The following is a 15826-nucleotide window of genomic DNA, read 5'->3' as shown; positions in this document are numbered from 1 at the left end:
CTTTTCGCCTGCCTTTTGGTTCTGACGTGTGACCCGCCAATTTTCTGGCGATGGCGACGGCGTCACCGTGCACGCATACCTGAATGCTCTACCTGATGGCTCCGGTGGTAATAGTTTCGCTGTTGGCCTGAAGGTTGTACGTTGCCCGCTGATTGACCTATGTGACAGTGTTTGTTTGCATTGCGAATACTTGTTCCAGAGGGCGTCCACGGTGTGCGTGACTGGCGACTTTGGAGTTGCACTACTGCGTGGTGCATCGGTGCATGCACACACCGACATGCTAGAAGCCGCCGCACCCGCATGACATTATCAATCTTGCGTATGTATATGACGCTCTGGCGGCTGGCGGCGATGTTATTAAACTGGCACTTGATGATACTACTTTGGTAGTAGTAAATGGAAACAGAATGCCAGCTGAACTGCTGGTGACCACTGCGTCCGTGGTTTTGAGTTTCGTCATCCATCTTACACTTGTCGTACATCGTGTGCAGCTTTTTTTTAATGGGGGGTTTGATGAAGTACTCACGTCATCAGGGAAAACCAAATGATTAAGCGAAATACATGCATCCCGTCAAAAAGATGACATTAGTACATCTGATAATTCTAGATGGCTATGTCTATAATGTCATTTGGATGGCTTAAAAATGTTCAGGGCAGAACAACGAAAAGCTGTGACCCCCCAGGTCGGCAATCAAAGGCGCCGCAAGCAGTTCGCGAATGCTCTTCTTTTCTCTTTTCCCAGGTCAAGCACAAGGTGCTGTGGAAAACAAATCAGGTACCAACACGCCATATTATAGCAAAGCATATCCAGGCCGATTTTTTTTTCAGTGCGTCGTCAGAACGATTACAGCGTCGGTTCCTTCCGTCCCGTTTCGTATTTGTATCCTTAGAGCATGCTCACAGTTAAGCATGTTCCAGATTTCTACTCCAGTCCACCTGGAGTCTCATTTCTTGATGGCACAACTACACACAAAAAAATTGGAACCCACGTTCCTTTTTAGGTTTTCCACACTAACATGTGTCAAAAAATTCCTTGTGCGTTCTGGTTTCTAAGATTTATATCGATCTGGGATATGACCGACTTTTTTAGAGGACGTGCAACAAGGATTTTTTTCCGCCTGGAAATAGAAAGATGCACGGTCAATTGGCCACAGTATTCCACACAATGACACAAAGCGAGATATGAATGGTACAGGGCACCCACATGTTTCAGACTAGTTGACATTTCACAGGCGAGAAAATTCGAGGGGTATTTAATTAGGCAGCTTAAAATATCAAGCACACAGTCAAAGCTGCATGCTGCATCCAGAAGAGCAATTCGCCACAGGGTAAGAAAACAAGGTCAGGTTTTTAAACTCAGCAGGTTGCATATGAAATTATTAATCACAGGAACCATATCCAAGTTTGAATCTTGGAATGGTGCGGCGTCTTTTATTCCAGTGCTGCAGATATTTTAAACGACTCATCATCGACATACAGCTCAAAAAAACGTTTTTTATGAGAGAATGAAGCGCGCTGTGACTCTTCAACAGACATGCAAATGTTTACTTAGTGGACGAATGAGAGAGGTGCATGAGTTGACGAAGTACCCATCCAAAGTATCCAATGAATCTTAGGTGCAAGTGTGAACACCGCCATGGAGAACGATACGACGATGCGGTTGGTGGACGGTAGGAGTGATAGAATTGTCAAGGTGTTTTTATTGCCCGTTTGTGCACAAGTATATATCAACCGGACGCAAGGAGATATGCACGCTGCGAAAAGGACATGGAACTTCCGTCGATTATTCTGTCCGTCGGAAGCAGGAGACGACGGCCTTGATTTTGGATTGCTCGACACTGGGTTGACCTCTTGTGAAGTTGTGAGGAACGGGGTCCCGTTGGAAATTCCAAGTTTCCAGCATCCAAGTGAGACCGCAGGCAGAGCCGGAGCCAAAGTGCAGCAACGCTTGGTCAGCTGCCGGGCTCCGGCTGCCGGCTGCTGTTACGGGGCGAAGCGTCGGGGTTTTTTCCTGGGGTCCTCTCGCTTTGCAAATCGCATGCAGCCTCAGTGTGTCATCCGGGCTAACTGCTTGGCTACGTCCATGGATCAGCTGACTGCATCACTGCATCCGTATGAATCGACCCTTTTTTGCACGTTGTTTTTTTTTTAATTCACTGCGTGGCTCTTTCCTTTTCGCCGCAGTGAATTTTCTTCGCCTGACGAACGGAAAAAAAGTCGACGTCGGGGGGAAAGGGAAGTCCATCACGAAGGGAAAGGGAAGGGAAAAGGAGAAGAATCACTTACGGGCTTACGGCACGCAAGCCTTATCCAGCACGAGCACCGGATTAGCGTGCAGTTAATTGGACGGCTCCGGTTAGATCACTACCACTTCGGAGCAGATTCCGTGCTCGCCTGAACGGAATCGCGCAAAAGGATATGCGCGTAGGAAGTGGCCAATCGGACGATCCGTCACGCACCAGTTTTGGTCGGTCGGTCAACCTGCACGTCCGAAACGGAGGGTGATCCATTTCCTACCTATCTACCGCGCTCGGATTTGACCCGGCCGATGGGGCTGCGAGCTCGTCAAGCCGTCGCCTTGGCGTTGACGGGCGCGCGCGAGCTGCCTTCCTCCTGCGCGCGATGCCCACGCACGCGACCCCCGCACGCACGTTGTGCACGCGCCGCGGGTGGAAGCAGCCAGAGTGGCGGCCACCCATACAAATACCGGCCTTTCGCCCTCCCGCCGCTCACGCAGAGTCGCAGAAGTAGAACGGAGCAACAAAGTCACCAAACTAAAAAACTTCAGGAGATCGATTCAGCGAGTGGCGATGGATGCGGCGGCGGTGATGCAGAAGCAGCTCAGGCGGCTCCGCACGCTCGGCCGCGGCGCGTCGGGCGCCGTGGTGTGGCTCGCGTCGGACGACGCGTCGGGGGAGCTGCTGGCCGTCAAGTCGGCGGCCGGCGCGGGCGGGGCGGAGCAGCTGCGTCGCGAGGGGCGCGTCATGTCCGGGCTCTGCTCCCCGCACATCGTCCCGTGCCTCGGTTCCCGCGCCGCGGCGGGCGGGGAGTACCAGCTCTTCCTCGAGTTCGCACCGGGCGGGTCGCTCGCCGACGAGGCCGCCAGGAGCGGGGGCCGCCTCCCGGAGAGCGCCGTCCGCGCGTACGCGGCGGACGTGGCGAGGGCGCTGGCCTACCTCCACGGTAACTCGCTGGTGCACGGGGACGTCAAGGCCAGGAACATCATGGTCGGCGCCGACGGGCGGGCCAAGCTCGCGGACTTCGGGTGCGCCAGAAGGACGGACTCCGAGCAGCCGATTGGCGGCACGCCCGCGTTCATGGCCCCTGAGGTGGCGCGCGGGGAGAAGCAGGGCCCGGCCGCCGACGTGTGGGCCCTCGGCTGCACCGTCATCGAGATGGCCACCGGCCGCGCCCCGTGGAGCGACATGGACGATATCTTCTCGGCCGTCCACCGGATCGGGTACACAGACGCAGTGCCAGAGATGCCCGGATGTCTCTCCCCGGAAGCGAAGAACTTCTTGTCCAAGTGCTTCACAAGAAACCCCCGGGACCGCCCGACCGCCGCGCAGCTACTGGAGCACCCATTTCTCGCATCCGCCTCCGGCGACATCGACGCAACGGCGCCGAAGCACGGCTGGGTGTCCCCCAAGAGCACACTCAACGCGGACTGCTGGGAATCCGATGACGACGACGACGAGGGCATGTCACAAAGCGCAACCAAGAGGATCGGCGCATTGGCGATCACCTGCTCTGCGTTGCCGGACTGGGACTCAGAGGATGGTTGGATCGACTTGCAAAGCGACCAAACTGAAGCTTCGGAAACACCGGCGCCCATGGTGATTGCCGGTGCAGATTTTGGTCTTTGGTGGGAAACATTGGACGGGGAGATTGATCTCCATTTCGTTGACGTGGATGACGATGACTATGTTACGCGAACTGTTCGAGCGCGTGGTTTCATGGAGTACGACAGACCACTGGGCGTGAGAGTGAGTAGTGATATGCTATTGAGTCCGGTTGATTGCCAGCGGAACGACACTGTAAAATTCGGTTGTCCTTGTGACGAGAACAAAGTAATAAATTTTGAATTTGCACAAATTCTGTCAATTCTTCACATTCTTTATATTTTTGTGAAAATGATTCGTACTACAAACGCGGATACTCACGTAGTCACGTACACACACATCATAGTTCTACGATTAGTAAAGCACCTCGGAAGGAACAACATATCTTCACCCTCATATTGCTTATACACTAAAATTTAAAAATTTTAAACATAAATTTAGAATGATTTTGAGGTTCTTCTATCAAAATTTATTTTCTAGTTTTTTCTTCTAGATCGCTAAGAATTTTTTTATAAAAGGTTTTATTTATAAATTATTTTTTCTTTGCAAAATATGTTGTTTCATTTTTTTCTCCAGCTAAAAGATGACCAGCCTTGACATCTACGAAGTCATAATAGATATCTTGCTAAATACGAGGACTCGTATCAAGTCAATTTCAATTAGGGGTAGACAGATTTCACCATAAGTATAATCAACTTAGCTTGTGAATACTATATATGCGCCTGTGGATATCATTCCATCCTACAATCAAGGGCTGATACTGCATAGCGTTGAGCTACGTGTTAAAACATGGTTATATGGTTTTGATTTTTGCATTTATTTTTATAAAAAAAGTAGATAATTAATCAACTTACGAAATTAATAGATAACAATATTCTATTGGCTAAGGTCAGTATTTCTATCATTTATTTGTTGGCTTCTTTGCCATAGCTAAAATTTGAATTTTGGAACTTAATATTAGACTTGATCTTAAGGTGATTTTATTAAAGTTTATTTTTCCAGCGATGCCTTTTTAATCGCTAAGAGCATGAAAAAAATTTTAATCATAAATTATTTTTTAGTTGGTTAATTTTTCAATCATTTTTGCATCATACTTTTCACTTTTTGTGTCAATATTATTTATCAAAATTTAGAGTTGAGACTATATTGCAAGGTAACTCTGAAGAGTTAATACTTGGTTTATCACGTTATTGATGATTATTTGTGTCATTTTAGAGGATAAAAGATAATGCAATATATAGAACTGGCTACGTTACTGAGTTCATTTAGTGCCCTCGAAATTATAGAACTGGTTCTAGGTAAAAACCACTTAGAGTTGGTTTAACTAGAGGATCAATTCTTAACCTAGTCAAAATTTTCAACCGGTAATCTGTAGCTGATGTATTGTTTTTGTTATAGAATCAAGCTAGTTACTCACTCAGTTCAATATTATAAGATTTTTTTTATCAAATATGTTTAATTTTGATCAGTAGTAGTGGTGATGGTGGGGTGCTAAATTTGCCACCTACCCACCCCACCACCGACTCCCTATTTTAAAAAAAGAAAAATGACTATGGAATTCGCGTATCAATTGCCCACACTAATTCTATTTTGGGGAAGAAAAAAGAACCGTGCAACCAATGGGCGCACATGTCAATAATAAATATATGCAACAATTAAGACATGATATATGTCAAAAATAATGATAATTTTCTTTAAGAAAATTTCGTTGTAACGCACCAGCAATATGCTAGTTATAGGAAAAAAATATCAACATCTATATCACTAATAATTTCATTAAGTTCAAAAGGTTATATATATTTATCATTTTATAATATTTCTCTATAAATTTAGTCAAGCTTAAATAATTTAATTTATAAAAAAATTAAAATGTCTTATAATATGAAACACACACCATTTCATTTGGGGATCATTTAATAGGATTGATACATTTTTAATTGAAGATGTTGGATGAGTGTATCTAGTCAAATTGACCGGATGAGCTCATCCACAGTGATCGTTAGCGATTGTTTAGTGATAATTAGTATATTTTGTCATTAATTAATAACTGCCAAGTTTAAACTAGTATTAATTAGTGATCATAGATAGATTATGTTGTTAATTTGTATTGTTTAGGATAAGAAATATGATGATAACTTATATTATTATTTATTAGTAATTCAATATGCTCATCTCATCCAATCAAAAAAAAGATCATCTCATCTATCCAACTAAATTTAAAACTAGATCATCATTTCATGAATACGGATGGTCATATCCCATCCTGACGTGACCGTCAACCAAATACACCTTACATTCCCAGACCCTGTCGTATAGCAAATATCCAATAGGTTTCAGTATTGAATAAAAATGATAGGGAGATGCAACAAAACCCTAACTACTATACTTCTCCTTTATAACTGCAAAAAAAAAACAACTAAACAGATTGTTTCGCAACATCAGAAAAAATCAGAGACAGACAAAGAAAGATTTTACATACATAAAAAATGTCAAGCGCATACTCAAAGGTTAGTTGGACACTGTATTGGTAATAAAAAAACATTAACAGTTTCGCGATGAAAAAACATTAATTATTTAGACATATTTTTTAGTTTTAATACATAAAAAATTCTATCTCGTTTGATCTTAGATGCACATTGATGCAGAATATGCATGGATCTTTTTTTTTAAAAAAAATTCAGCGCCCGGGGGGGGGGGGTGTCCCCACCTCAAATATGCATGAATCTAGCAATACAGCAACCTAGAAACTCCATGTTCAGGTCCACAGCACACAGGGTGAGGTTCATCCTCCGGATAAAGATTTTGGGCGTCGGCTATTGTAGTTGTTGAGCCGAGGCAAAGTTTATAAGCACATGTATAAAAAGATCTCAAGTTGAGAAAGAAAATCCAAGGAATCTCCGGTGCAAGAAAATGGTTGGTGTTGGAAACCTTGAAAGGTTAAGGTTTTATCTGAGTTAATAACCGCAAGCGCAAACAGTCGGTTACTGGTATTAAAATCGAGATGGAAGGCCCTCCCTAAATGCATGCATGATTGGCCAAGTGAGCAGAGCACTAGTGAAAGGTGACATGTGCCACTATCCTTCTGAACTGTAAAATACACATGCATGTGTGATTAGTTTAGTGCTGTCTGTGGAGATAGGGCAATCAACAACTACATGTGTAAATAAAAAGGGCAATAACTAGCATCAAACAGAGGCCTGCGGTACACCGCCGGGTAGCCCAACAGGAAATAACACAGGCTCTAAGGACCTATCTGCACAAGCTCTACACAGACAGCAACATCACACGTTTCGATCACCTGAGCCATCTAACGTGGATGACGCCCTGGAAATCTGGAATAGCATTGTTCCTTGTTGCTCATATCTCAATTAGGGCGAAAGGGACACAAAATTCGGAAATCCTAGTTTTGGGGGCTCGACGGAAGAACTTTCAGGCTTAAACCGACCAGAGCACAATCAGAGATGACAAACAGCTATCATACAGCACATGTGCCAACCAAAAGTGTTACGCCAGAAGCAAGAGAGATAAACTGATCATTCGGCCAAACCCCAAGCACATGGACGTTGAGAGATCACCCAGACTTATCCGTAAAACGGCCAGTTATTTATTTTTTCAGTTGTTTGAAATGTAGTACTACTACACGAGATTGGACGTCACCCATGATTATGAATCGACGAGAGGAAATGTAGTGATAAACAGAGAGAGATGGTAGCACGGTGTTTCGATCATTTTTTGCAGGCCTTATCCGTTGGAGAAGCAGAAAAGAGACGGCGAGATTACCGGCTGCCGCCGGCAGATAGCAGACCATGTGGTAGGACAAGTGTCACACGATAGAGAGCACGTGCGTATCGGCTGCATCCCCGGGTGCCGATGCACCTGACCGACGGCCGTGACGCCGATCCGTCAAACGGAAAATCGCAGGAGAAAACGCCGGCGAAAAGCCAAAAACGCACGACCGCAACCGGAGCGACAACTTCGTTCCACCTTCCTTCGCAGGCATGCCGATGCAGGGGAGGGAGAGGGAGTGTGGTGGGTGCGGTGAAGGATTTGCAAAACGCACGCTGCCGAAGCTATTTTTCTCTCCTCCCTCCCGCAGCGAGCGCCGTTTCCCGCACGTGTTCAACGCGCTCCGCTGGGCCGTACAAATACACCCCTCTCCCCTCCCCTCCCCTCCTCGCCACACGCCACCATACGCACAAGGCAAGAAAAAGACTCAAGGACCAAACGAATTCGAGGCATAATGGCTAAGCAGCTCAGGCGGGTGCGCACGCTGGGCCGCGGCGCGTCCGGCGCCGTGGTGTGGCTCGCGTCCGACGACGACTCCGGGGAGCTCGTGGCGGTCAAGTCGGCCTGCGCCGGCGGGGCGGCGCAGCTGCGGCGCGAGGGGCGCGTCCTGTCGGGGCTCTGCTCGCCGCACATCGTGCCCTGCCTCGGCTCGCGCGCCGCGGCTGGTGGCGAGTACCAGCTGTTCCTCGAGTTCGCGCCCGGGGGATCGCTCGCCGACGAGGTCGCCAGGAACGGGGGCTGCCTCGAGGAGCCGGCCATCAGGGCGTACGCCGCTGACGTGGCGAGCGGGCTTGCCTACCTCCACGGGATATCGCTGGTGCATGGCGACGTCAAGGCGAGGAACGTCGTGATCGGGAGCGACGGCCGGGCCAGGCTCACGGACTTCGGCTGCGCGAGGGCCATGGACTCGTTTGGGCCGATCGGCGGCACGCCGGCGTTCATGGCGCCGGAGGTGGCCCGCGGCGAGGAGCAGGGCCCGGCGGCCGACGTGTGGGCCCTCGGCTGCACCATCATCGAGATGGCCACCGGCCGCGCTCCGTGGAGTGACATGGACGACATCCTTGCCGCGGTCCACCGGATCGGGTACACGGACGCCGTGCCGGAGCTTCCCGCGTGGCTATCATCGGAGGCCAAGGATTTCTTGGACGGCTGCTTCAAAAGACACGCGACCGACCGGTCCACTGCGGCGCAGCTCCTGGAGCACCCTTTCATTGCCGCCGCCGCGGCCCTCGACCGCAGGCCGGAGCCGGCGAAGCAAGAACGGGCCTCTCCCAAGAGCACGTTGCAGGAGGCTTGCTGGGACTCGGACACCGACGACGAGGACGACGAGATGCCAACCGGCGCGGCGGAGAGGATCGGTGCGTTGGCGTGCGCTGCCTCGGCCTTGCCGGACTGGGACTCTGACGAAGGCTGGATCGAGCTGCACGACGAGGGCTCCTTCTCCCCCGTCACGCCACCGGCCATCGACGCGGACTACGTCTGGGCCGAAGCGTCGGACCCAGAGTTCGAGCAGTTCGCCGTCGCTGCCGATGGCGGCCACCATCTCCCGCGCAATGAAGCAGAAGCGATCGAATCGTCCATTAGGCAGGGCAGTTACCTGTGCGTGCATCTAGGCCATTGCAAAAATAAATTTTTACACCCGTTTGATACCAATGGGACTGGATCAGTGAGATTCAACTGTGTTTGTAACAGGAACAGAGTAATGAAATCAATTTCGCTCAAATTTCGCCTCGTTTGTGACCAACCAGTTGGTGCATTCAAATTTTCATTGCGTCTCCTTTACTAAACTTTGCAAATCAATCACGTGACAGTTCGAGACCAAATTAGTTCGAGCGAGACATGGATATGTCAACATAAACTCATGTTTCCAGCGATCAAGATCGAGGTCGTTACCGAACAGCAATCCATCCACTTCTAGAAGTTGGCAGGTCTCTTGCTCTCTTCTACAGGCAATGTTGCGTACGGAAAACTGGATAGCCACTAATCGCGCCTGAGTATATCGGTGATTTTCAGTAAGCCGTTGGGACGTACGGAGAAAATCATGTGCGTCAGTATGACGTCACTTGAGAGACACCATGATGTCATAGCGTACTTCTCTCTTCGAATTGTGTGAATATTTTTTTCAGTTAAATCGATGATGATCAACTTTAGGAGAGATCCAATCATCCAAGCTAACTCTGATGTAGTACCTTTTTGGATTAATAGTTCGGCACTGTGGACGGGATTGGTTCATCTTCCTCTGTTTTCGAGGGGCTTCATGAACACCACATGAGCAGACTGCTGAAGTGGTCATGGCCAAAACTCATAATGGCCTATGAGTGGCTGACTCCCTGGGCCACAGGCACATAGCATTGCAAAAACTCCAGTGGAATCTGAACTCGCTGGATTGGAAGTGATCTAGAGCTTGGTGTTCAGTTGGCGGCCACATGCTGATTGGATCGCTATCAAAATGTCCTCCGATGATCAGTTAATCCATAAAGGAACGGTCCTGCAAGTTAGGCAGTGTACGTGCTACTGATGGGTTTCACCTAAAATTTCTCGCAAACCCATGAACGAGCAGTTCGTACTAATACTACATTGCGCAAACACGGGAAATAAAACGTGGGATCTGCTCGCGTGATCTACAGCTACATAGACGAGGAAGAACACGCGATCTCGCATCATGTGACAAGTGGAGAGATGCAAATATGCAATTGCCTCACGGTGCATTACATCATGCATGCCAGCTTCACACAGTTAGGCGCTAGCTACTAGCTCATCACGAGCCATGAGATCAACCTACCGCTTCTTCTGCTCGGATGAAAAAACCCTTGATCCAATCGCATGTGGTTTTTATCAGCAGCATGTGATTCGATCGTCTGATCAGACACCAACGGGGAGACAGCCAGGCTGTTCACGGGATGTGACTATGTGAGATACTGCACATATCTAAAGTACTACTAGTTACTAATCTGCCTGAATATGTTAGGCCACCACGATTAGAAAATGTGCCTCTCTCGCTTGGATCTCTTTGCTTCGATTGGGCACCTTTCGCTAGATCTCCCTAGGTGTGGCTCAGTTCGCACCGTGTTTTGTGCCATGTTAGTTAGGCTGAACCGCTCTCTGCGTCCCGAGCGGTTCGGCCATGCAAAAATGCAATTCCGGCACATGTTTTGACCTTCCGAACAAATCATATGTGCCACCCCTCACCTACCGTTTGGTCCATTGAGCTTAGAATAGAGTAGCATATGCTCGAGACTATTATAAGCCGTGTTGGGTATCATTGGCACTGCCTTACAAAATCTTCCAATGGTGTAAAAAATACTCCCAACTTACACATGTTTGTTGAAGTGTTGAAATCCATGCAGCGAAAGTCATCCGTGGATGTCTTCACTCAAAAATGTCCCGATATATACTGGCCTCGTGATCGAATTTAACCTTGACCAAATTAACCCTGCATGCGTTTCACACTAGACTAGAAAATACGTGACTAATAATATTTCTCTAGTGCATACGTTTGTAAGCCAAAATTCAAATTTTCAACTCCCAATTTTAAGTTAGTTTTAGAGTTTTTCATCCTATTTTTATTTTTTAATATTTATTTTTAAGTCACTAAAAACATATATATAAAAATTTTTATTTATAAATTATTTTTATTTTTAAATATATCGTTTGTCTTTTCTGTTTACCCCTAAACACAAACCCAACACAAGACAGGAAGACTTCTCCGGTATACGAACCGGCGAAAGGCTTATGCATCTTGCGAGCGGTTGGTGCACCACAGGACAAGGCAAACGTCCACTGTGGAATAATCTAACTCTGAATCGTCATCCGTTCAGTTGTTCAGAGAAAGATTAACTCCACTGACTTGTTTTCCATTCCTTTTCACTTTGTTTTCATTTTGCCTTGCAGTTTGCAGAGGAGAGGCGTAAGCACTAACGTTGTGTGCTGTGTGCAGAGGGTGACCCGGAGCATGCAGCAAATCGGCACGCCAAAGCGACAGTGCCCCCGGCGTTTGTCGCTGGCTGACAATAGATGGGAAAAAAAAATTCTACTCCTCTGTTCACCCACCCAGCTGCCAAGTTTATCCCTGCTGAGTAGCTAGCACGGTGCATGCACCTACGATGTTGGCACGCATGATTGACAGTGGTTTACTGCAGGCAAGGCGGGGCATCTGTAGTAGTAGTAGTAATCTCCGGGCTATGCATGAACTCACCCCTGAATTGGCCGGCCGGCTAAATGGCTAATGACCAGGGAAGGAAGGTTCTCTCGGAATTCTTGATATCGAGACTTATCTGGCGGCGTCGCTGGTCCAGGTGCGTCACGAAGGGCGTCACCGACGAGGCGACGCATCACGGTTCACGCAGCGCACCATGCATTCCCTACGGGCACGTTTCACTGTTGCGCGTCGCCATCGTCCAATGATCCGGTGCCTTGATATTTTTTCTCCCCTCTTGCTTCATATGCCACTGAACTCAACTACAGTAGCACTCAGAATCACAACAACTTGCCGTCCCAAAGAAATAGTCACATATCACCTCGGCGCACACAGAGAACATTATTAACTCACAATAAGATCGTTAAATATAGACCCAGGTTCATGAAAAATAAGCCATTGTACCCAACCCAGCATGGCACTTGCAGGCACACAACCACTGTAGCATCACAGCCATACTAGTATATTCCAAAGATTCCCAACTCTGTATTCACACTTGTTACAGCCAGATCTCCTAAAACACTTAATGATCCTGAACCCCCAACTGAACTCGAGAGATGACGCAAGCAAACGTGATGTGGCCATCTCGCGGGTTACATATGCACGAGATTCTTGTTGCTCAACTTCCTTCATGACGCTAATTATTGCCCAAAATCTTCGTTAAGCAGAAAGATGGCTTCTCTGCATTGAAAAGTTGACTTGGACGCCACCTACCTAACACAGTTTGGTGCCCCTGCCCTCCTAAGCTACACCAAAAGTTAGGGTTCTAGAGGCGACTAAACTAGTCTACGCCCCCCCACACTTTTCCTCCCTCTTGCTCCTCAAGAACCAGCAGCGATGAAGCGGTCGCGAGGGAATTGAAATGAGAAGGTAGTTGACGCACGGCAAGGTTGCTGACGGTTTTCAGAATTCAGATGTCGTGTTGGCGACCAAATTCGTTTGCTGCCTATGACGACTTCACTCCGTTCTAACAGCAGCCAACCGCAAGGAATTCATAAACGCAGCACTAGCCGTATAAAAAGCCCTGTTTTCCTTCTCATTATCGATTATATATTACCGTGAGCTCACTTCTCGTGCCTCTAGCTGACACATTTTACGTAAAAAAATTATTTAAAAACCCATCATCTGAAATTTCTAAAGAAAAATTTTAACTTTTAAGTAGATAATTAAGTTGTTTATAGCCTTAAACACCTGCCTACCGTTTCATATTATAAGATAATTTAACTTTTTCCAACGTTAAATCCGTTAGGTTTAACCAATTTGTTTTAAAAAAAATGTAGGAACAGCTTAAACACCAACCTGAATTCATCGAATCTGACAAACATAGTAAACCTTGAAAACGTTTGGCTTTAGAAAAGCGAAAACATCGTGTGTTATAAAGCAGAGTGAATATAACAAAATAAGACAATCCAATAAAAATCCAAAAATGTCACTGTGAAAAGAAGAGGGGTACTAGTAGAAGAGTTGTATAGCACAGTACCACAGCGGTAGTAGTTCGGTAAGTCGTTTTACTAACAAAAATTTCTTTTCTACAAACATAAGTTACTTCTGAGAGTCTATTCTAGACTACTTCGAGTGAATTTCAGAATTCCGGATGACAAGTAGTGCAGAAAGTGTACATTAAACATCCAGAAGGCATGCGCTGAAGTTTCACGGAAGAGCATCCTGGGAGAGCTGGACACGTGTCGCGGTGGGCTAGCCTTGTGGATTTGGACAAGCTCCTGGACACCTCTCCCCATCTCCCCTACCACGTGTGGCAAATATCAAACGTGTACGTCAACTTGGTTTACGCTGCCTGATGAGAGAGGCATAAACCTGGAAGTCTGGGTAAGGTTGCCACTTGGAGTTTCACTCTGGAGATCGATCACTTCGCGTCGCAACACGTCCAGACTCCCGGACCAATCGTGCCGGTCCTAATTGCAGTAGCTTTGCCACCATCCAGTGTCGCGAGACCCCCGGTTGACCCGATCGCTGTTCCACTCGGACTCTTCAGAGGCAATTTGGATTGGAACATGTTATTGTAGATGTGCATCCTTATCTCAACAAAGAGTTGTAGTCTTGTAGAGAGTAGATAGATAGTGGTGGTAGCGAGTAATATGTGACGAATGTACGCAATCAGTTGGTGCTGAGTTCTGACCGGGAATCGGCACAGAACCAACGGAAAAGAGGCTAAAGGGGCCCAAGATTTCTCTAGCCTTTCCTGGTATGATCTAGTCGTCGGCTCGCCGCCTTTAGCATGGCCCCATGAGGCATGAGCGGATATACTGCCGGTCATTCCTGAACAGATTCTTGCATTTCTTTTGAGGGGGTCTAGAACAATGTTTCTGGAATAATCGTATATTGCACACCGGTTCAGCGGTTGCTAATTTCGTCAGATTAGTGCAAATCGGATAATCATATACTAGTGGAAGAAAATGAGTAGAAGCAAGAACGAGAAGGCAATTTGTGCGAAACAAAGACTTTGTTAATTCACTTTTATTAATAGGAAATACAAGTGGGCCATTAGTGAAACCCAGGCAGAACACTTCTTGCTGCCCAATGCAAGCAACAGTAATCAATCGTACAGTGAACTCAGGATCAGCACAATCTGCATCAACACCGGAGAACACTTCCGTGAGAACGCACCCCTTCTCTTCGGCCGCATCCTTGGGCACTGACATGTCGCAAGGTTCGCATGGCTCGTTGAGCACTTCGATCCAGCCCTCGTCGGAGTCCCAATCCGGCAAGGCTGAGCAGGGACAAGCCAATGCTCTGATCCTCTCCGCGGGGCTCTCTGACATGTCGTCTTCCTCGTCGTCCGTGTCCGACTCCCAGAACGCCGCATCCAGCGTGCTCTTGGGCGACGCCCATTGGGGCGCCGCCTCCCCTGCCTTCACGCTGGAGCCGGCTGATGCCAGGAACGGGTGCTCCAGGAGCTGCGACGCCGTCCACCGCTCGCGTGGGTTTCTTGCGAAGCACCGGGCCAAGAAGTCCTTCGCCTCCACGGACAGCCACCCGGGCACCTCCGGCACGGCGTCCGTGTAGCCAATCCGGTGCACAACCGAGAGGATGTCTTCCATGTAGCTCCACGGGGCGCGGCCGGTGGCCATCTCGATGACGGTGCAGCCCAGCGCCCAGACATCAGCCGCTGGCCCTTGCTCCTCCCCACGCGCCACCTCTGGCGCCATGAACGCCGGCGTGCCGCCGATTGGCTGGCTGGAGCCCACCGTCCTGGCGCACCCAAAATCCGCTATCTTGGCCCGGTCGTCGGCGCCGACCACGACGTTCCTCCCCTTGACATCCCCGTGCACGAGCGACATCCCGTGGAGGTAAGCCAGGCCGCTCGCCACGTCCGCCGCGTACGCGCGGATGGCGCGCTCGTCGAGCCGCCCCCCACTCCTCGCCACCACGTCGGCGAGCGAGCCGCCGGGCGCGAACTCGAGGAACAGCTGGCACTCGCCACCCGCATCGGCGAGGAAGCCAAGGCAGGGGAGGACGTGCGGCGAGCGCAGCCCGGACAGTATGCGCCCCTCGCGCACGAGCTGCTCCGCCACCTTCGCCGCCGCCGCCGACTTGACCGCGAAGAGCGCGCCCGAGCTGTCATCGACGGCGAGGGACACCACGGCGCCGGACGCACCGCGACCGAGCGTGCGGACGCGCGTCCACCTTCCGTCTACTGCTCCCTCCATTCCTCGCGTCTCAGCTTGGCTCCAAGTAGTTTCTCGATTTTGGTTCGGTTTTGTCGTGTGATTTGCCGCTGCGCTCTCGCCGGCCGCGCTCCAACTGGCGCGCTTCCCGTATATATAAGGCCGGGGGCGCGGCATGGCTTGAAAAGCATGCGACGCTGCGATGGGGGGAACGGGAGGCTGGCTTGTGGGACCGTGGCCGAACGGTTTGTGGTGTTGGGCGATCGCAAGTTCGCAACGTGTCTACCTAGCGGAGCACGCGAGTGTTTTGGTTCCCCCGAGTGAGCGGGGTGGAATTGGAACACGAGGCCAAATTGAGAATTGAGGCCGGGAGCACT

The 15826-nt window shown here is 49.0% G+C and overlaps 3 protein-coding genes across 3 annotated transcripts; 2 read left to right on the top strand and 1 right to left on the bottom strand.

Moving 5' to 3' along the window:
- The first annotated feature begins 2756 nt into the window (after positions 1-2756).
- LOC121055178 (mitogen-activated protein kinase kinase kinase 17-like) lies at positions 2757-5111 on the top strand. Its single transcript, XM_040527049.1, has 2 exons — positions 2757-4163; positions 5058-5111. The coding sequence occupies exons 1-2, from the start codon at positions 2811-2813 to the stop codon at positions 5109-5111; spliced, it is 1407 nt and encodes a 468-aa protein (XP_040382983.1). The 5' UTR covers positions 2757-2810.
- A 2915-nt stretch (positions 5112-8026) lies between these two features.
- On the top strand, positions 8027-9414 carry LOC102708953 (mitogen-activated protein kinase kinase kinase 17-like). Its single transcript, XM_015834194.2, has one exon. The coding sequence runs from the start codon at positions 8083-8085 to the stop codon at positions 9412-9414; it is 1332 nt and encodes a 443-aa protein (XP_015689680.2). The 5' UTR covers positions 8027-8082.
- A 4640-nt stretch (positions 9415-14054) lies between these two features.
- Positions 14055-15571, bottom strand: LOC102708675 (mitogen-activated protein kinase kinase kinase 17-like). Its single transcript, XM_006646176.2, has one exon. The coding sequence runs from the start codon at positions 15489-15491 to the stop codon at positions 14055-14057; it is 1437 nt and encodes a 478-aa protein (XP_006646239.1). The 5' UTR covers positions 15492-15571.
- Positions 15572-15826: the final 255 nt, after the last annotated feature.

The sequence above is a fragment of the Oryza brachyantha genome, chromosome 1 (genome assembly GCF_000231095.2).
Source record: "Oryza brachyantha chromosome 1, ObraRS2, whole genome shotgun sequence".
Lineage (NCBI taxonomy): Eukaryota > Viridiplantae > Streptophyta > Magnoliopsida > Poales > Poaceae > Oryza > Oryza brachyantha.
This window is presented reverse-complemented; position numbering and strand designations above follow the sequence as displayed.